This window comes from Hemicordylus capensis, chromosome 3, assembly GCF_027244095.1.
Source record: "Hemicordylus capensis ecotype Gifberg chromosome 3, rHemCap1.1.pri, whole genome shotgun sequence".
In the NCBI taxonomy this organism is placed as follows: Eukaryota; Metazoa; Chordata; class Lepidosauria; order Squamata; family Cordylidae; genus Hemicordylus; species Hemicordylus capensis.
Genome location: NC_069659.1, coordinates 235254164 through 235275468, shown reverse-complemented (window position 1 = coordinate 235275468; position 21305 = coordinate 235254164). Strand labels below are relative to the sequence as shown.

The following is a 21305-nucleotide window of genomic DNA, read 5'->3' as shown; positions in this document are numbered from 1 at the left end:
ATACACTTCTTTTTCCTTCCATATTTATGGTACTTAGTAATAAATAATTAGTTTCAGTGTTGATTAATAAGCTGCAGAAGAAGAGGGGGTGTAAAAAAATTGCGTGCTGTGCTATGCGCAACACAGTGTTACCATACGTGTGTGTGTGTGAGAGAGAGAGAGAGAGAGAGAGAGAGAGAGAGAGAGATCATCACTTGTGGGTTTGTGATAAATGAGAAAGAAAATGTGTAATCAGCCAGGATTTAAGTGCCATGACTCTCAATGTGAAATACAATCTCTGCAGGTCAGTGGGAAGTATCTTCTTCAGAATTTTTTCTAAAAACCAAAACAGTTTCAAGCTTTCCCTAAATGTGTTCTGGTATAAGCCAGCATGGTGTAGTGGTTAGAGTGCTGGACTAGGACCGGGGAGACCCGAGTTCAAATCCCCATTCAGCCATGAGACTTGCTGGGTGACTCTGGGCCAGTCACTTCTCTCTCAGCCTAACCTACTTCACAGGGTGGTTGTGAGGAGAAACTCAAGTATGTAGTACACTGCTCTGGGCTCCTTGGAGGAAGAGTGAAATATAAATGTAATAATAATAATAATAATAAGAAGAAGAAGATATAGTGCACTGAAGCTTATTGCGGGGGCTGGGGGGAGGGGTGGCGGGTGGGGGGAGCCTCCAAAGGCCTTTGGGTCCAGGCTCCAATATTTCCTAGGTGCACCTCTGGTCTAGATAAGCAGTTTCCTTCAAAACTGTCTGGAGCTGGGAGGCCACCACCCTCTCTATTACCTTGCCCTAGGGATGTGCATATCCCAGGGGGTGGGAAGGGTTACCTTTAAAAGGAGGCAGGCAGGTTGTACCTGCTCTTCCGTTGAGCTGCCGCCGCCGCATGCCACCCCATTGTGGCGCTGTCATTCTTTAAATCTAACTGAAAGCAGCAGCTGTGCTGCTGTCCCCTTTAAATTGCTGTGCTGCGCTGATGGGATGCATCATGCATCTATGCTATTTGCATGCCGATGCCGTGTGAGAACTGCTGGGAGCAGCGTTCCATTGGCGCTGCAGTTGAAAGGAGGCAGTAGAAAAGCTTCTACTTTTCAAGTTAGATTTAAAGAATGACAGCGCTGCAATGGGGTGGCCCCGGGGCAGTGGCGGCTCAACAGAGGAGCAGATACGACCTGCCTGCCTCCTTTTAAATGTACTACTTGCCCCGTGTTGAAACGTTTTGGCTGCAGGAGGCCGAATCATTTTGGCGCCTTTCCAAAGAGGCACTGAAATGAATCGAGCACATCCCTGCCTTGCCCAACCACGGAAGGTTAGAGGCAGGCCTATAGTTGCTTAACTCTGAGGGATCCAGTGCGGACCTCTCTAGAAGAGGTCTAATGATTATCTCCTTAAAACAGGAAGGCATCATGCCCTTCCTCAGAGAAGCATTTATAATCTCTACCAGGCCTTTGCAAAAAACCAAAAAACCCTGCCAGATAATATAAGCCATGTCGGACAAGGGTCAAGAGATCAGGTGGTAGGCCGCACCGCTCCAAGCAGCTTATCCACATCATCAGGAGTCACGAACTAAAACTGATCCAGCCTAGCCACATAAGAGGAGTTGCTGGACACCTCTGCATTAGACCCTGCCTTAATTGTGGGGTCTGAATCCAAGTCAGCCTGAATATGAGATATTTTATCCACTGTGGTAACTGATGGTTCCAAATTCTCCTTTAGAGGAGGAGGGGCATCTACCAACCCTCTCACAACCCTCACCAACTTGGCTGGACATGAGCTTGCAGATGCAATATGGACAGAAAAGTATCTCTTCTTTGCTGCACATATTGCCTGAGCATAGGTCTTCAAATGCGCTCTATGTTGTAATCTGTCAGATTCAAGTTGAGTCTTTCTCCACTTGCACGCCACTCATCTACCTTGCTGCTTCAGCTCCCATAGTTCTTCCGTATACCAAGGGGCCAATTTCAAAGCAGCTCAAAATTAATCTTAAAGACTAAGAAAGTGATAGTGCTAAACCTTTTATGGGCAAGGGCCTACTTACTCTGACAAATTATAATCTAAGAAACTTTCCCTACACAGGAGTAATAGAAGTCTATAGGGAAGCTCCATAGTAAATGATTACCTGTAATGGCTCGTAGCTTTAGGCTGAAATGATTCTGTGAAATCAATGTGTGCACATCCTGTATATTTCTTTCCGTTTTGATTTCCTTTTACTGTTGCTGTGAATAACAACAAACTGCTTATCAAAATGTCCTGCCTTTATAAAGTAGCTTGAGAGCTTGGCCTTAGAAACTGTTCAAGTGAAATCTCGCCCCCCCCCCACACACAAGAAAAAGGTGTCTGATGTTGTGAGGCATCTGTGAGTCATGGGCTCTCCCACTGAGTGCTTGTAAAGAGGGTCCAAGCTTGGAGCAAGGTGAGGACACTATTAGGACAGACAGGAGGACTTTGTCCTCTGATGCAGGCTTAAGTAATAATATATATTGTTACATCAAACTCTGAAGATGAAAGCTTGCATAGTGCTGTAGTTAAAGGTGTGAGCTGTGAGCCAGAAGTGCCCCATTCAAATCTCAACTGTGTCCCAAACTCACTAGGAATAAAGAGTATCCAAGTACCTGCAAGAGGTGGAATGCAGTTAAGCTTTTTATGAATAGGATTAGGCATGTCTCAGAAATCAATGTGGCTACATGTCACACTCGTGTTGTAGATGATGGGGGGGGGTCTGCATTGGGAGCTTAATGTGAGCCATGGCTTTTCAGGGCTTTGCCTTGGAACCTATTTTTAGCCAGGGCTCAGACATGGAGCCTAGAAAGTAGCAATGAGGATGTATGTCTCTGCTAACTCAGAGATGAACGAAGGACTGTACCCCTTGTATGAGGAGGAGGGACTTTGGGGGCAAAGGAGATAGCTTGAGCCCCGGCATCTCCCATCTTAAAAATGAAGCCTTGCCGGCTTAATCTAAGGAAGATAACTGGAAGTGAACCCATCACCATGGGCCTATATGATCACTCTTCTATTGCTGGCATCCCACTTGAATGGCTTCTGTGAAAGGATCCGCTTGAATGGTATGGAATTGCAGGCTTCACTAGGGGATAGTGCTTTGCTCAGGTGGTGCATAGCAAGCTGCCCAGCAGCCCAGGGACAAAGTTCGGGGGGGGGGGGGCGGTGGCGTACATACTTTGTATGCCCCCCATATACTCCCCCTCCATCTGTGAGGCCCCCCCTTTGATTTTTTTTGCGGGGGTGGGGTTTACTTACCCTGCTTCACATACTGCCCATAATCTTCACTGCGGTGATGGGCGGGCTTCTCCCTCCCACTCTCATCCGACCCGCAGCTACTCTTGGGCCTGTGCTCCTGCAAACTCTGATTGTAGATAGTGTTGTGTGTTATGATGTTATGACACGTGACACTATCCATAATCGGAGTGCGCAGGCGCACAGTCCCGACAGAAGCTGCTGGCTGGATGGGAGTGGTGGTGGAGAAGAAGCCCACCTGCTGCCGCCACAGCCACTCCAGGAGGTGGTCTGTTCTCCCTGGCAGTGAAGATTATGGGCACTATGAGCGGTGGGGCTGTGGTGGGACAGCAGAGGGCCGTAGGGTAGCAGCGGGCACAGGCGGGGACCCGTGTCAGCCCCTTGACTAGTCCGGGCCCAGGGACATTCGCATCCCCTTGTCCAATAGATGCTACGCCCCTGGCTTCGCTAAAGTGTTGAAAAATCTCCCCCACCCAGCCTTTGTTGTTAGCTGTCCTAGCCTTTGGGAGAAGACACTCGGATTCTCTTTTTCTGTGGAAAAGGGCAATCCAAAAGCATAGATAAATACTTCATCATACCTGTCTTACGGCTTAATAAGTCTTGGCAGCCAACCAAGTTCAGTTTTGAGGACTTTTTAGGCTACTTTCCAGTAGTCTTATGAGATCACCCGGCTTTCTGTGTGTGTGTCTATGTGTCCATCTGTGTGTCGTCCTGCCCCCCACATCAACTTCACAATGCCTGGACCAAAATGAACCAAATCAGATACAGTTGTATGGACACATAGGGTCACCTCAGCCGCGTAGTTTGTGATCATGTCATCTACCCCGATCCGAGATGGCAGACGCTCAAGTGGGCTAACTTGTGAACTGCCTAACCAATTTGAACCAAATTTTCTCCAGATATAGGGACTCATAGGGATGCCCAAATGGCGTGGTGTGTGATGATGTCATCTACTCCAGTTTATGATGGCAGCCGTGATCTGAGGCGCAAACGGGCTAATTTGTGGACTGTCTAACCAATTTAAACCAAATTAGGTACAGTTGAAGTGAGTGACACACAGGGACACCTCAAAGGTATAGTTTTTGATGATGTAATCCATACTGATTCAAGATGGTGGACGCATAAACTTTTGAGGTGTAAGTGGGCTTACTTGTAAACTGCTTAACTGATTTCAACCATATTTGGTACAGCTGTATGGACACCTCAACGGCGTAGTTTATGATGATGTCATCCACCCCGATCCAAGATGGCGGACACGTGAACTTTTGAGACGCAAGTGGGCTAACTTGTGAACCACCTAACTGATTTGAACAAAATATGCTACAGATGTATGGACTCATAGGGACACCTCAATGGCATAGTTTGTGGTGATGTCATCCACCTTAATCCAAGATGATGGTCACGTGAACATCTGAGGCACAAGCCAGCTAATATATGGACTGTCTAATTCATTTGAACCAAATTGGGTACAGTTGCAATGAGTGCCCTACAGGGACACTTCAATGGCATAGTTTGTGATGATGTCATCCAACCTGATTCAAGATGGCGGACATGTACACTTTTGAGGCACAAGTGTGCTAACTTGTGGACAGTAACCAATGTGAACCAGATTTGCTACAGCTGTATGGACATATACGGATGCCCCAATGGTGTAGTTTGTGATGATGTCATCCTCCCTGATCCAAGATGGTGGGTGCGTGAACTTTTGAGGCACTAGTGCACTAACTTGAGGACTGTCTAACCGATTTGAACCAAATTTGGTACAGTTGTAGTGAGTGACACACAGGGACACCTCAATGGTGGATATTTGAGGCGCAGGAGATCTAATTTACAGACCTCGATTTGAACCAGATTTAGTCCAGTTGTAGAGTCAGTGAAAGGAAAGTAGGCTGATTAGTACTGCTACTTGCTAGAACAACTTAAGACTCAAAGAGGTCCAAAGATTGAATGACCATAGAGGCTCTCCAGTCCTTTTCTTACTTGGAGTATACTGGGTGTTTTGGAGTGGGGGCAATTTTGGTTTGGGACCTTCCATACATGACGGTTGTGACAGTTGCTCCACAAAACAGTCTGTAAGCTTTTAAATGCTAAATTAAGCCTCGTAGTAGATCATAAAGCAGGGTGGATTTGATTTAAATCAAACTGATTTAAATCACAATTTAAATCACTAGCAGGGTGGATAAAAATCAATGATTTTTTTTAAAAAAATAAAAAAAATCGGATTTAAATAAAAAAATCGGATTTAAATAAAAAAATCTGATTTAAATCAAAAAAATCCAATTTTTTTATTTTTTTTAAAAAATCATTGATTTTTATCCACCCTGCTAGTGATTTAAATCGTGATTTAAATCGTGATTTAAATCAGTTTGATTTAAATCAAATCCACCCTGTCATAAAGTGATGGCTTTTGAACTTCCTACCTTCAGGAGCCCCTTTCCACACTAATTCTTTTACTGAGGAACAGAGATGTGGATGGTTGTGTTTTATTTAAATGGGGGATGGACATTTTTCTGGGGAATAAAACCTCATTTACATATTTTCTTTCTCTCACCAAAATTGCTATACAATTTTTTCTGATACCATAAATTGAGGTTGTGATCTGATTTGGCATGTTGTTTGATCTATTTATGCAGTGATTTAAAAAAAAAAAATCATTAATTTTCCATCACTGTATAAAAAAAAATTCAAATAGCCAAAGAGAAATTTTAGAAGTGGAAACAGTTCCACGGAAAAATAAAGTATGGGGAAATTTTCCATTTTGCAGAATTTTCCACCCCAAAATATCTGCTGAAGAATCTTTGTAAATCTGTCATGCAATCCAAATATTTTGCAAAATATGTTGGTACATTTCCTAGGATACATAACAGGGCTGTCTGTAGGTCAGCAGGGGCCTCTTAGCATGTGAGCGCCAATGGCTGCTTCAGGGTAGATTTACCTTGGTGGGGAAATCGTTGGTGACTTACCCTCAGGTGACATCCACTCCTTGGGATCCCCCTTTCAACATTCTTTTTGTGAATGGGAAAGGGATGTAGCTACCCCCCCCCATTTGCTAATGGGGAGAGGAGAAGCTGCCACTACTAGGGATGTGCACGGACCAGAAATTGCGGTTCGGCCTGAATTTGAGCCGAACAGCATGCTGCGAAACCGGTTCGGTCAAACTGACTGGCCAATCAGGTCCGTTTAACCGAACCAGTTTAGCGGTTTGCACGGCTAATACTTTTACAGGAAAATCCAGTGAGGATTCGCCTTTAGAAGTACAGGGGTGGGAGGGTCAATGAAATGTTCAGAGGTAGCTGGACAGGGGCAGTGAGAGGTGTGAGAAGGTCCTTACCTAGCTGGCATGGCTTCTGGCACTGCCACTTACGCCCCCACCCCGGCACGACCCCAAGCTCATGTGAAGCTTTGATTACCAAGCCGCCTACTTGCTGGCAGCATGGTTCCAGCCTCTGTGCATGTGTGAATAGTGTGCACTCTGCAAATAGCCTCCGCACTTATGTGAGTGGCTTATCAAATAGAGCTCCACGAGTGCTTGGGGCTGTGCTGGGGGAGCGGGGGAGGAGAGCAGCGGTGCCTGCAGCCATGCTGGCTGAGTAAGGATCTTTTTACCTCTCTCACCATCCACACCTGGCCACCCTTTCTCTGCTGAACCAGTATGCCAGAATCAGGCTCAGTCTGGCTCAATTGTAGGCCAAATTACCCCTGGTTCGGTTCGCGATCACGCTGCCAAAGCGGCCCGGTTTGAGTTGAACCAGTTTGGCAGCAAACACTTTGTTCACACATCTAGCCATTACTGATGGACTCAGTAACAGTGGCTACTCCCTTCCTTCCTTTTCGGTTAATGGGTTTTCTCCCAGAGTCACAGAATCATTTCAGGGTCTCTGGGAGGAAGCACATTGACTGATGGCAAGGGAGAAGGCAGCAGAAATGGAGGGTTTCTCAGCTGAAAGATTTATGCCACTGTTGCCTTCTTCTGACACCTTCATCTATGAATAAGCACATTTCCCAAAGGCCTCTGGGATGGGGTGTCTTTGCAGATGAGGATGGAAGAAGGCAGTATGGGTCTCCCTCTTGCCTGAGATAGTTGTTCCACCCTTTCCCTGCTACTATCCATATGGGGGCCTGGTTTCATGGCTCATCAGTGGGTCCCCTGTAACTGTACAATGCTGTGGAAGATGTGTTATGGGGGACAAGGGGTCTTCTTAAGGAAAAAATTGTCAGTACTACTCTTCTCACTGAGGAACTTCTCACAAGCGTTTGAGGATCCCAGGGTTCCCCAGAGGACAGTTCGAAAATACTGCTCTTAAGGATAGTATGCACTTGTGTCAAATCTTGATTTCTTTTTCTGGGAAAATTCATGTTGTTGTTATGCTGTGTTGTTATGTTATTATTATTCTTAAATAAAGAATAAGGCAGTTGATATTTCTCTGAATCTCGTTCTGATTTTGTTTTTGTGTAGTTGCCTGTGGATTATGGGTACAACTGCTAGCACGGCTCAGCAGACAGTGGCAACAGCAACGTTTGAGAATATTCACGGCAACGGAACCATGGAGGATCGTCATTCCCTCAGCATTCACTCCTTCCAGACTATTGGCCTCCACAACAGCAAAGCCAAATCTATTATTACCAATAAGGTGGCACCTGTAGTCATTACGTGAGTTGCCTCTGCTAATTTTCCTTCTGTACATACTTGAACTTCTGTACAAGCACTTTGGGGCTCCTTTTCTTCATTCATTCATTCGATTTATATAGCACCCTTCCAAAAATGGCTCAGGGCGGTTTACATCAAAATACAAACAATTAAAATCAGTTAGCAATTAAAACCAAAACTATAAAAACAGCATACAAGCAATTAACAGTCAAAACATTTAAACAGTTAAAAACTCTGGAGAACCAGACTGAACAGTTATAATAGTTAAAAAACCCTGGAAGGCCAGGCCAAACAGATAGGCCTTAAGGGCTCTCTTGAAGGCCAATAATGATGTAGATTATGGATTTCTGCCAGGGATGCAATCCACAGCCCAGGAGCAGCTACAGAGAAGGCCTGCCTTTGAGTCGCCACTAGATGAACCAGTGGTAACTGGAGACGGACCTCCTCAGATGACCTTAACATGATGTGATTACTCATTAGAAATGTGATGTGAATACTCACTAGCTGTTGTTGGACTACAACCCCCATCACCCCCAGTGACAATTTGGAGTTGTAGTCCAAAACAAGCTGCAGAGCTTCAGGTTGGCCACCCCAGACTAGGTGTTGTAGGGAAGATTCACATCTGAACACATCCAACTTGGTGGTAGAGACAGACTTCATTGACAAGCCCTTATACAAAACTATGGTGCGGCCACATTTGGTGTATTGTGTGTCGTTCTGGTCACCACATCTAAAGAAGGACATTGTAGAACTGGGAAAGGTGCAGAAGAGGGCAACCAAGATGATCAGGGGCCTGGAGCACCTTCTTTCCAAGGCAACACTACAACACCTGGGGCTTTTTAGTTTAGAAAAAAGATGACAGAGAAAATACATGATAGAGGTGTATAAAATTATGCATGGAGTAGAGCAAGTGGACAGAGATAATTTTTTCTTCCTCTCTCACAACACTTGAACCAGGGCTCACCCCATGAAACTGAAGGTTGGGAAATTTAGGACTGACAAAAGGAAGTACTTTTTCACACAACACATAATCAGCCTATGGAATTCTCTGCGCTGGGATGTGGTGACAGCCAACAGCCTGGATGGCTTTAAGAGGGGTTTAGATAAATTCATGGAGGACAGGTCTATCAATGGCTACTAGTCTGAGGGCTATAGGCCACCTCCAACTTCAGAGACAAGATACCTCTAAATACCAGTTGCAGGGGAGCAACAGCAGGAGAGAGGACATGCCCTCAGCTCCTGAATGTGGGCTTCCCAGCGGCATCTGGTGGGTCCACTGTGTGAAACAGGATGCTGGACTAGATAGGCCTTAGGCCTGATTCATCAGGGCTGATCCAGCATGACATTTACTATTTTGGTCCCCTGTCTCAAAGAACAGAAGCTCTCTTCTTTCTGGGTATGTGATGCGAGAAAGTAAGAACAGCCCTGCTGGATCAGGCCTAAGGCCTATCTAGTGCAGCATCCTGTTTCACACAGTGGCCCACCAGATGCCTCTGGGGAGCCCACAGGGAAGAGATATATGCTGTAGTGGCTGTTTGAACTGGTGTTTTTTGTATATACCGTCCCCCATTAAGTGGATAACATACGTACCAACGTGTAGTTAACATTTTTCTGAAGAGGACTTGGTGTTTGGTTTTATTCAAACCAAGCATTCAGAACTCAAAGTTCACTGTCAAAGTTCTTTTGTCATCCAAAGAAATGTGTCATTACACTTTAATATGATAAGAGGGAGGGACTTCAGGGCCTTTCCACTGTGGAAATACTGAAGACCTTGAGATTAATTCAAACTCCCTTCAACAGTCCTATACAACTAGTTTAGGATGGAACAGGCCGTTAATTTGAATGTACTTGGGAAGAGAGAGAGAAATTAGAACTGCAGCCTATCCAGTGGAAATCTAACCAAGAATATTGGTTTCTTATCTTTTAGACCTCAGGCTAAGAGGTTCCAGGTTCTTTAATGTTACAGCCACAAGCCAAAACAAAAGAAAAAGGTTACAATTATACAACAATAAATAGAGTATATATAATTAGAGCAGGTTAAAGTTAAAATTAATTTAAAAAATTTTTTAACAGACTCAGAAACATAATGACAATAAAATTAAAGCAATAAAATATCCTTATTAACCATCTGGCGGTGACGTATATTAAAGGCAGCAGCACAGAATTTAGCCACATTTTCAGGCTAAGAGTAATTTAGCAAAACGTCCTGCAAGCATGCTCGGTATGGAAGTAAGTTAGCTCAGCAATGATTGACAATAGGGAGTAATGGAAATTGAACCTGATGCATGTGATCTAGCAGTGTTGGGTAATAGCCCTATTTTGGTAGAAAGAAGCAAGTTTTTGTCCTGGGTACAAACTGTACCTTTTCAGCTTCATGTTTGGTACTGGGCTGTTGGCATCTTTCCCCTCAGGAGATGCCAAATATACTAGCTTTCTCTGTTGCACTTGTGGTTAGACTTATAATCCTAAGGACATAGAAAATGCAGCTTCCCCCACATAATAAAACATGGCTCAGCAAAAATGGCACTGGCAGCCATGATAGGTGCATACATAAAAAGGTGGCCTTGGGCACTTGAGGCCTTTTATTGCCTTTGCAACATAGGAACATAGGAAGCTGCCTTCTACCAAGTCAGACCATTGGTCCATCTAGCTCAGTATTGTCTACACAAACTGGCCATGGCTTCTCCAAGGTTGCAGGCAGGAATCTCTCTCAGCCCTGTCTTGGAGATGCCAGTGGAACTTGGAACCTTTTGTTCTTCCCAGAGCAGCCCCATCCCCTAAGGAGAATATCTTGCAGTGCTCACATGTAGACTCCCAAAGGGTACTATTCATTCTTTCTAACACAAGACCAGCACTCCTGGTCTAGTGGTAGAAAGCTGATCTTCACATGCAGACTATCCGGTGATACAAAACATAGTGTTTGTGAAAGCAGCTGTTCATTTTTTTGTTCTCCCCACACTTTATTATTACAAGGATTGCAGCTTGGAAATGGGGATTATACATTATTCTGTCAAACTGAACTGCAGGAAATAGGTGGGCTGTGTGCAGCTTTGTAATATTTGTTGGAAATGCAAGGTTTTAAAAAAAGTGATTGTGGGGGAACCATGCTATGAATTTCTTTCTTGTGGTTTTACAGCTATAATTGCAAAGAAGAATTTCAGATTCATGATGATCTACTGAAGGCTAGCTATACTGTGGGGAGGATTTCAGAATCTACTCTGGAGCACTACCTTGTACAGGTGTGTATGATGGATTTGACCCAGCCTTGATGGATATGCAGGGTCTGTATAGAGATGGAAGCATAATAAAAGCAGACCTGCTGGATTAGACCAAGGATCCATCTGGTCTAGCATCTTGCTTCTCACATTGGCTAGCTGTATGTTGTCAGAAAGCACACAAGAACAAAACAGCTCTCTCTCACTGCTCTACAACTGATGCTCTACAATGGATGCTCTGTGACATACTGCTTCTGAACATGGAAATTCCATTTAGTTATCATGGCTAACAGCCAATTTGTCCTTTTAAAGCCATCTAAACTAATGGCTGCAATCACATCTTGTGGCAGTAAATTCCGTACATTAGTTCCACACCGAGAAATTCAGGCAAGCAGCTTCACACCTCTTGCTTTGTTTTATGCATTCAGATACGCACTCTCCTTTCTCCACCTTACAGGGGAAATATTTTATGGTCCGTGATGTGTACAGTAAGTTAGATGTCTTGAACACTACTAGCAGCTGCGGTGCTCCGAACTTTCGACAGGCCAAAGGAGGGTATTCAGTGTTTGGAATGGGCCAGCCCAGTCTCAGTGGATTCAAGCAGGTCCTGCAGAAACTCCAGAATGATGGTTATAAGGTCTGTGTATGTATGAAAGCAAACCTAATACATGTCTTTGTATACACAACTCAGAATTGGAATGAGAATGAGAGTTCCAAGAGAGAATGTTAAATCAGGTTAGATGGGTTGTTGGTAGGAAAGGGTGATTTCATTTTCCAGTGCTGGTAAAGGCCACAGTATTATGCTGCTTAGTGTTTATTTGTATCCTGCTCTCCCTTCAAGGAGTACAGAGCTGCATCTTAGGCTCACAACCACCCTGCAACGTAGGCCCAAAAGGTAGTGGTTTGTCATAGGCCACCCAATGAGCTTCATCTTAAGAGCTTCTATATCCAAACCCAGTATTTATTATTATATTTATTTATTTAACCTATTTTTACCCTGCCCCTCCAGTACACTATTGCTTGGGGTGGATCACAATATTAATAAAAGAGATACAGTGTAAAATAAGACTAATAAAGTTAAACAAATTAAGTTAAACTACCAGGCTAAAATCACATTTAAAATTACATTTTTTAAAAAAAGTTTCAAATTAAAAGTTTATTAAAAAGCTAAAAACTGAGAACTACATATTCCAATTACTGTGTAGTTCCAATTACTGGAACTACTTTTTTTTTTGCTATTAAGATGTATGGGTGCACATATACAATGCTCTTTAACCAGGCCATTAGGTGGGGATAGAACAATTGAGATTCAACTTTGTATACACATTTAACTACCTTTAAAGAGATGGTGGAGTGGTAATGGAATATGTGGTGTAGCACCTAGAAGCTTTGCCATTGGCTAGCGTATGTGTAGGACAGAGTGAACAGGCTTGTAAATAGCTAGTTGCCTGTGGTCAATAAAAATTGCTTCCAGGTGACCAATAGAGAAATGTCAACTGGTGAAGTGAAAACTGGTTCCTGGCTATATCTTTCTTACAGCTCACCCAAGGGCTTTATCTAACTGATATATCTTTTGTCGCAGCAGGAATGTATTGTCTTTTGTGTTCGTGAGGAGCCTGTCCTTTTTCTGCGTATGGACAATGACTTTGTGCCCTACACTCCCAGGGGAAAGGAGAACCTGCATGAAAATCTACACAGCCTGCAAAGAGGTGTCAAAGTAGAAAACCTGGAGCTTGCTATTAGAAAAGAGGTGACTTTGAGCAGCATGAGGAGGTGCCCTGTACTGTGGGACATGCTGGAGACAGGACTGCAAGTTATTTCTTGTTTCAAAGGCCGGTCACTTATCCCACAGTGCTGAGTCCCCTAGATGGGGTTTGTGATGAGATCTGTGACTCTTTATTTCAAACACTGCTATTTATTTTTCTGGAACTATCAGTTATTAATTTTTGATTTAGTAACATAGCTGAATAATAGAGAAGAGCATCAGTTATTGATCTGGGAAAATGGTTTATTGATGTGAAGAAAATTGAATTAGTCGGCTAGGGGAGAACAAGGTGCTTGGTGGCTCTCCGTTGTTTCTGAACCATTGAGTTAGGAAGCCATTTTAGACATCTGCACACCATTTTGAAAGTTCTAATTGAAAACTGCTTCCTTATTGTCTAATCCAATACTGGGTGAGTCACATGGACAAACCATGTGGGTGAAGTGAATGGACTTCACCTAGACATGACTGGAGCATCATGAGGCCATGAAGAAGCAGCTCTGATATCTCTGTGGTAACATCAAAGTTAGGTCAAAGAGGGTGGTGGATGGGGAATTTGGGAAGTTTGTTACAAAGTCGGGCTCTTCTCAGGTTCGTTTATTGGCTTTGTCTCTTGAAGATACATAACTTTGCCCAGCTGAGTGAGAACACATATTATGTCTACAATGATATCGAGCATTTCAAAGATGAGCCACATTCAGTGAGGCTCCACTGTGAAGAAGACATCCATGTGACAGAGGAAGTATACAAGAGGCCTGTCTTCCTGTTGCCGTCTTATAGGTAACCTTCTGTGAGAAAAAGGCTGATATATCTGGCATGTGAATTTGAATGCCACCTCTTACTGCTTTGTGCCAGCTCCTGCCTTTCTTGTTCTGCATGTCTGTGTTTTAAAAAGCAGACCACTGGGAAGATGTTTTGTCTGAAGTAACAGAACTGTAAAAATATGGCACAGTTTTCTCTCAAACTAACTTCTGAACAAATACTCTTAAATGTAAGGTAATACATATCTTTTATGCATTCTGTACTGCCTAGGCCGCACAGTTCAATGCCTAACAACTAAACACAGGCCCTGCCTGAAGGTTTTCAACGGAGACATGAAGGAATTTGTGGGGGAAGGGCTTAATAGTCTGTCACAACATCGTATGTGGGTGCTTCCTTCTTCTCTTTATGCTAATAGAGAGGAGAAGGGGGCTTTCTCTCCCCGCCCCATGCCTAGATTTGAGGGCTCTGTGTAAAAATGTGCCTGTCTTCGGAGCAGTTTTGATCTCATACCTGTCACTGCCCTCTTTGTTGGCAGGTACCATCGGCTGCCTTTGCCTGTGGATGGAGCTCCTTTAGAAGCTCAGCTTGATGCTTTCATCCATTTCCTCAGGGTAAGGGCTGCTGCCAGATGTGAGATCTGCAAGATGTTTTGGGTTTAACAGCCTCCTTTGAAGTTGGAGGCAAAATGCAAAAACTGTTGTCACTCTAGGTCGCAGTAGTTGGGTGCCCTGCTAGCAAGAAGCTGTGGATATTTCTGACTCCTTGGTATTTTTACTTGAATACATGTGTGGATTCATATGTTTGCTTTGGGAATGTTCAGGGCCAGCCCAACATATTTTGGCTCCTGAAGTGGAACAGCCAAATGTTCACCCACACTTTGGGGCACGATCCAAGCAAAACGTAAGCACTTTGCTTAAATCTCTCCATTGAAATTATAGAAAGCCAGTGCTGAACTTTTGACTGGATCATGTCCACTATATTTAAACAAATAATTGGCAATTTGTTGCCTGTTGTTGGTGATTGAAAGTGGATTTCCTTGCTTTGCCTAACAGCCCTGGTCCACATCCAAATATGATGTGTGAAGTGGCACTGAATAGGTGTCCAAACTGGAGTGCTGCAGTTCCTTTTGTGGCATGGAGATTACATGCCTGGGGAAAGTGTAGCTTTGCTTATGGTTGCCTCTAATAGGTGTTATTAAGACATACTGTGGACTTATTCAGTTAAAAGGTGGAATATAATTTATTCTTGTGAATGAATGATTTCATGCTGTCTTCCGAGCATGGGCAGCTAGAGCCAGTGGTGCTCTTTGGACTGGAGGTTGAGGCAGTCCGCTGCAGGCCTGGGGAGCCTCCAAATGCTGAGCATGCAAAATGTGGTATCTCTCTCCAAATCATTGGGAAATATCTTATTTAGAATCTCTTCTAAAAATAAAATTAAAAACAGTCTCCAGCTTTCCTTGGGCATGTCCTGGTGTGTGAAAAATAGTGTATTGTGTGTTGCAGCTTATCTGGTGGCGGTGGCAGGGGGTGGGGGCAGCAAAAGTTCTTTAGGTACAGCTTCCAAAATTACCTCTGGTTAGAGCTCTTGCATCCCTGAGTCTGAAATAAATTTTCATTCTACTGTGTGGTAGGAACAGGAGAAGTGAAATGCTGTGCAGAGTGATGTTTTGGGGAGAATAGGACAGTAGCTAGAGGAAGTGAAGTAGACCCTAATTTGAACTCTGGACCTGGAGAAATGAAAGCAGAGCGAGAGAAATTCCCAGTCTGAGACCAGAAGCAAGATAAGGACTTGCCGGCTCCAATGAAATCTGTGAAGAAGCCAATCTTTTTATGTTAATCTTTTTTAAGATAATAATTTTAAGATTCCCTTTTTTCCTTTTTCTCTCCCCCTGCCTCTTTTTTAGAATGTACTCACTAAAGAAAAGCTGCACTGAAGTAATTATTTAATGTCTGTTGGTTGAAACTCAGTTTGATATCTGCAAGAATACATAAACCAGTCCTAAATTTGATTGCTATTTTATGATCAATTCTTATGGTATAGATAGTAAATATTTATTTTTTCAATTGTATTTTACCACAGTATATAGAAGGTTAGAGATGTCTTCTATCTTTCTGATTCAATTTTTTCCCTTGCCTTTTGCAGTTCTCTGTATAGAAATTAATAAAATCTTAATTTTTTAAAAAAAGAAATCTGTGAAGAAGCCAATGTGAAGTAGGGTTTAAATACTGGGTTCACTGATAGATGCTTCTGTTTTATTTTATGAGCAAATAACACAGATTATGAGAAGAACCAATATTTACAAATCTTTCTTTCATTCATTCATATATATATATATATATATATATATATATATATATATATATATATATATTTTCTCATTTCATTTCATTTCATTTCACTTCATTTTTTACATTTATATCCCCCTCTTCCTCCAAGGAGCCCAGAGCGGTGTACTACATACTTGAGTTTCTCCTCACAACAACCCTGTGAAGTAGGTTAGGCTGAGAGAGAAGTGACCGGCCCAGAGTCACCCAGCTAGTATCATGGCTGAATGGAGATTTGAACTTGGGTCTCCCTGGTCCTAGTCCAGCACTCTCACCACTACACCACGCTGGCTCCGTGGCTCTCTAATAATATAATATAATATAATATAATATAATATAATATAATATAATATTATATTATATTATATTATATTATATTATATTATATTATATTATATTATATTATATTATATTATATTATATTATATTTCCATATTGCCCTGTCTGTCAGCTCTGGGCAGTTCACAACAAGCAAAGACAAGACATAATTAAAACCAATGAAACAATCAAACACTAAAATATAAACAGGAAAATGATTTGAAACAATTTTAAAACCCTGGAAGGCCAGACCCCACCCCCACCTTCAAAAAAGGTGGGGGGAAAGGGAAAGAAAAAGGAAAGGAAATAAAACAAGAAAAAGGCTTAAGGGCTCTTTTGAAGTCCAGTAATATTGTTAAGCCATGGATTTCTGTGGGGAGCACATTCCACAGCCTAGGAGTAGCTGTGGAGAAGTCCTGATCTTAAGGCAGCTGGAGCTCTTGTTATTTTATAAGAAATGCACATGACTCTACCTACCTACCTACCTATCTGCATTTCTTATAAAATAATAAATTTCTTATAAAATAACAGAGATCCAGCTGCCACCACTATATATAAAATATATAAGCCAGGCCGTTTCCCATCTCCCCTATATCTCCATATTTTCTTGCTCTCATTTAATCTGAAGAGCATCTTCTTACTACTTCTTCTCCCATATGTGCCCTTATGAGTATTTGTTATGTCTTGCATAATATATTTTAATTTGCATCTTTTGAAGAAATGCATTTTTTCAATATTACTGACCCAACTATTTTAACACAGCTAAATAGTTTTTGAAAAAAGCTGAGGTAGGGACTTCCTGGCTTTTTTGGAGACAAGAACAGGGCAATCCAAGATGGCAATGGTAAACCCTTCCTGTATTCTACCAAAAGAAAACCACATGGCTCTGTGGTCACCAGGGGTCGACACTGACTCGATGGCACAACTTTACTTAACTTACATCCCATTATGGGGCTTATTCCCTAGTAGGTATGTTTAGGATTCCAGTCATAACCATTTTGTGTCACCACCTTTAGTCCTCTTGCCAGTTCTGTCCATCCCACAGTAATGAGCACTATGCTATAGGTAAGGAGTTGAGATATGCTGGCTTCCCACAGTTCTCTCATGGACTAAGCAGATGCTTGATGGAGTTGCCTAAACCTGAAATAAATTTCTGTGTCTGAAGCCATCAATGTTTCTTCTAATTCTGCTAACAAATGAACTGTTGTGTCTGTCTTGCATGGACTCAGATACTTTAAACTATGTGAAAGACCGAATCTCTTATATAGCAGAGTGAACAAGACCATGACTAGTCTGGAAATGCCTCGATTTGACTTTTCCCACGCCAGGTAGTTGCGGGGGTGGGTGCTTGGACAGGTATTCTTTCTTCTCCCCTTCCTATGTGGTAGAATAAATATTTATTAGTCCCAAGAGTAACTTTTCCCCCCTTGATGCCATTTGCCAGTTCTTTGGAAAATGGCAGCCCAAGAAATGTCTGTCTGTACTGCATCCCCTAGGAAAGTCCAAACCTGCTCCTTCTCCAAGATCCCAGCAGGCCGCCTCCTGCTCTGCTCTTCAGCTGCCAAACAGGAGTTGGAAGGACTAATTTAGCCATGGTCTTAGGCTCTCTGGTGCTTTATCACCGCAAAGGTGGTCTGCAGAAACAAGAGTAAGTGTTCCTTCTCATCCTAAGTTTTCATAGTGAAACTGAAGGCAGAAGAAGGGTACTGGATGGGCGGGTTCAGACATCATGGAGATGTGTTTTGCACATCTCCTAGCTTTGGGAGTGTGCAGTCTCCTTTACTTGCATGTGTGCGAATTGGAATAATTCTGCTTCTGACTGTGATTGACATCCAAACCTTACTGATCTTGGTTTGTTTCTAACCACAGTTGGAAGCAGTATTCTTTCAACTTGTACACAGAGGGGTAAGGAGAGAGCACACACACTTGAGGCTAGGAGATGTTGCACAGAACTAAGATTTAAGCTTGGTTCCGCATAACGTCAGAATTTGCCCTTTGAGTTGCCGAAATCTAAAGGTTAGGACTTAACTTTCAAGGAGTTGTTTAGCTTAAAGGGAACCAAAAAGCCCAGTAAGTTTGCCTGCCATACAGGTCAACCTACTTGAGCTAGTGTTATGGGGGCAGGTGTAACAGTATTAGCAAATCCAGTGTTTCATGATGACTTGAGAAACTGAGCCACAAAATACAGGGGAAAGTGGGGAACAAGCTCTAGGAGTATTAGCCTGGGAAAGTCTATATTGACATTTACTGCTTAAAAGAGGGTCTGTATTTTATTATTTTAGGAATTCCATATAAGTAGCCACATTCTTCCAAAATTAAGGATATTCATATGTTCACAGTCCTATGAAACCATTGATTAGAGAAACGTTATTGACTCCAAAAGTTTATATAGGTAGAATTTAGAGCAGGCCTGCGAGGCCTTTTTTCTTGTTCCCCAGTGCTACACTTCCCCTTCCTCACCCTGCTGCAAACCTCCTTTAACCCCCCCCCCCAAATTCCAGCTGATGCGTGGCCAAGGAAATGGCTGCAGGTGTGTGTGTGTTCTTCTACTCCCTCTCCTCCCCTCTTCTCCCCGGTGGTGGCAGCGGCAAATAGCAGAGCGACGCTGGAGCCTGGTGTTTCGCCCCGTGTCGCTTCCCCAACTGCATCTGTGAGCGAGGCGCGCCTTGCATTTGGGAAGCGACGCAGGGCCAAACACCAGGCCTCAGCGTCGCTCTGCTATCTGCTGCTGCAGACCGCCGCCATCGAGGGGGGTGGTGGGAGAAGGACACACATGCACCCCGTAGCCATCCCCTCAGCGGCTTGAATTGGCGGCGAGAAAAATGGTGCCGGTGAGGAGGTGGGAGGAGGACGTGGGTGGTGGCGGCCGGCGGCCGTATCCCACAAGGGAGCCTGGTGGTGGCGGGCCCTGGCAGAGGGGGCGAGCGCAAATGGTAGGCAGGGAGGGAGCCCAGCGGGGAAGAGAAAGAGTTGCCAGGAAGGGAGGAGGACGAGGACCTCCGGAATGATGGTGAACGGAGTCTCTCTCTCTCTCTCCAAGACTGCTCCATCTCTCTCTCTCTCTCTCTCTCTCTCTCTCTCTCTCTCTCTCTCTCTCTCTCTCTCTCTCTCTCCAAGACTGCTCCATTCTCTCTCTCTCTCTCTCTCTCTCTCTGCCTGCTCCATTCTCTCTCCCTCCCTCCAAGACTGCTCCATTCTCATTTTCTCTCTCTCTCTCTCTCTCTCTCTCTCTCTCTCTCTCTCTGACTGCTCCATTCTCTCTCTCTCTCTCTCTCTCCCCCCAAGACTGCTCCATTCTCTCTCTCCAAGACTGTTCCATTCTCTATCTCTATCTCCCCAAGACTGCTCCATTTTCTCTCTCTCTCCAAGACTGCTCCATTCTCTCTCTCTCTCTCTCTCTCTCTCTCTCTCTCTCTCTCTCTCTCCCCCTCCCCAAGACCACTCCATTTTCTCTCTTTCTCCTCAAGAGTGCTCAATTCTCTCTCTCTCTCCAAGGCTGCTCCATTCTCTCTCTCTCTCTCCCCCCCCCAAGACTGCCCCTTTTGGGGAGAGGTGGAAAGGAAGAACAATGCATTTTATTATGTATTTTGTACAGATTGCATTGTATATATTTTATTAGAATTTTTAATTCAATTTATTTTATTTTAATTTAAATTAATTCTTGCCCGGCCAGAACTTCAAAAGTTAAATTTTAATTAAATTCATTTTAATTAATTTCAGTTTAATTTGATTTAATTAATTGATTGATATTAGGTGTTAATTTAATAATCAGTACCCTAAAAATGGACTTTAACCCCCATGAGCCATGTCACAGTCAGTTTCGGCCCACCAGGTCATTTGAGTTGTGCAGGCCTGATTTAGAGAATGGCTCTTCAACCAATAGGATATTTCAAAACAAATGCCGCTAAGTTGAGTATAGGCCATCTGAACACGACAGCTCATGTCTTTCTTATTAAATGGTATGGTAGTATATGGAGCATGTGAGGGCATCCAATGCATTTTAAAGAGAATGTAGAGTTAGAAAACTCTGTATGTTTGAGAGACAGTGAGAGAATGAGAGTGCACACCTTGCAGATTAAATAAATCTTATTTTGACCTTCTCCAACCACAGCCTGCCACAGCTCACTAAATGTTCACCAAGGGATCAATTTCGGCTTATTCAAAACTTCACTGACATTGTGCCAAAAGGCCAGCAAATAGTCGAGGAGGTAAGTAACCATATGTAAGATTATATTGATACGTGGTGTACTGCAGCCTTGATAATAAGCATTTTCCCCTTCCGCTGTACTTGCACTTGTCAGCCTGCCTCTTGCCTTCCTTGCACTGCTGCTGCTGAGTCTTGCTCTGAGGGACTCTCTGAGGTGTCTGTCCCACTTTGTGACAGCTATCTAGATGGGTGAGTGAGATTGCGGCACATGCAGGTTTTGTGATGCCACCCTGATGTCAACAGGAATGCCAGTTGTCGAGAAGAAATTCCTAGACTCTCCACGAGGGTCTCGGCTAGTGCCAGGCTACAAGGCTGGTGTATTAAGGGAAGTTGGAGGACCTACGTATCAGGGAGTAGACAGTTATAGTATGTGGAAATGAAACTATATGGAATCCCCCCACTGGTTGGGGCAATACTCTTGAGTTCTCTTGAAGAGAATGTCTTCTCTGTGAATCCCACTGCCCATTGAGATCATCAGGAGAGGTTCATCTGCAGTTGCCACCAGCTCATCTGGTGGCTGCTCAGGGTTGGGTCTTCTCCGTTGCTTCCCTGAGGCTTTGGAACATGCTCCCTGCTGAAATAAGAGCCTCCCCATCTCTCACAACTTTTAAAAGGGCAGTCAAGTCTCATTTGTTCACCCAGGCTTTTAATTAGATACTGTTTTAATTGTGTTTTTAATAGTTTTAATGTTTTAAATTTTAAATTGTTGTAATGTTTTAACTTATTTGTTGTTTTTATTGTTTTGTTGTAAACCACCCAGAGACTTGCATTTTGGGCGGTGTACAAATGTGTTAAGTAAATAAATAAATAGAGATTGACCTTGTGGGAAG

General features: G+C 43.3%; 1 protein-coding gene across 3 annotated transcripts in view; it reads left to right on the top strand.

Moving 5' to 3' along the window:
• PALD1 (phosphatase domain containing paladin 1) overlaps window positions 1–21305 on the top strand; it is a 211302-nt gene that overhangs the window by 100766 nt on the left and 89231 nt on the right. For all 3 annotated transcript variants that reach the window (XM_053306877.1, XM_053306878.1, XM_053306879.1), the window contains 8 exons: window positions 7696–7890; window positions 11024–11126; window positions 11560–11739; window positions 12688–12852; window positions 13484–13644; window positions 14162–14237; window positions 17765–17916; window positions 20380–20476. In XM_053306877.1, the coding sequence (XP_053162852.1) occupies window positions 7696–7890; window positions 11024–11126; window positions 11560–11739; window positions 12688–12852; window positions 13484–13644; window positions 14162–14237; window positions 17765–17916; window positions 20380–20476 (1129 nt within the window). The remainder of the gene's footprint in view (window positions 1–7695; window positions 7891–11023; window positions 11127–11559; window positions 11740–12687; window positions 12853–13483; window positions 13645–14161; window positions 14238–17764; window positions 17917–20379; window positions 20477–21305) is intronic.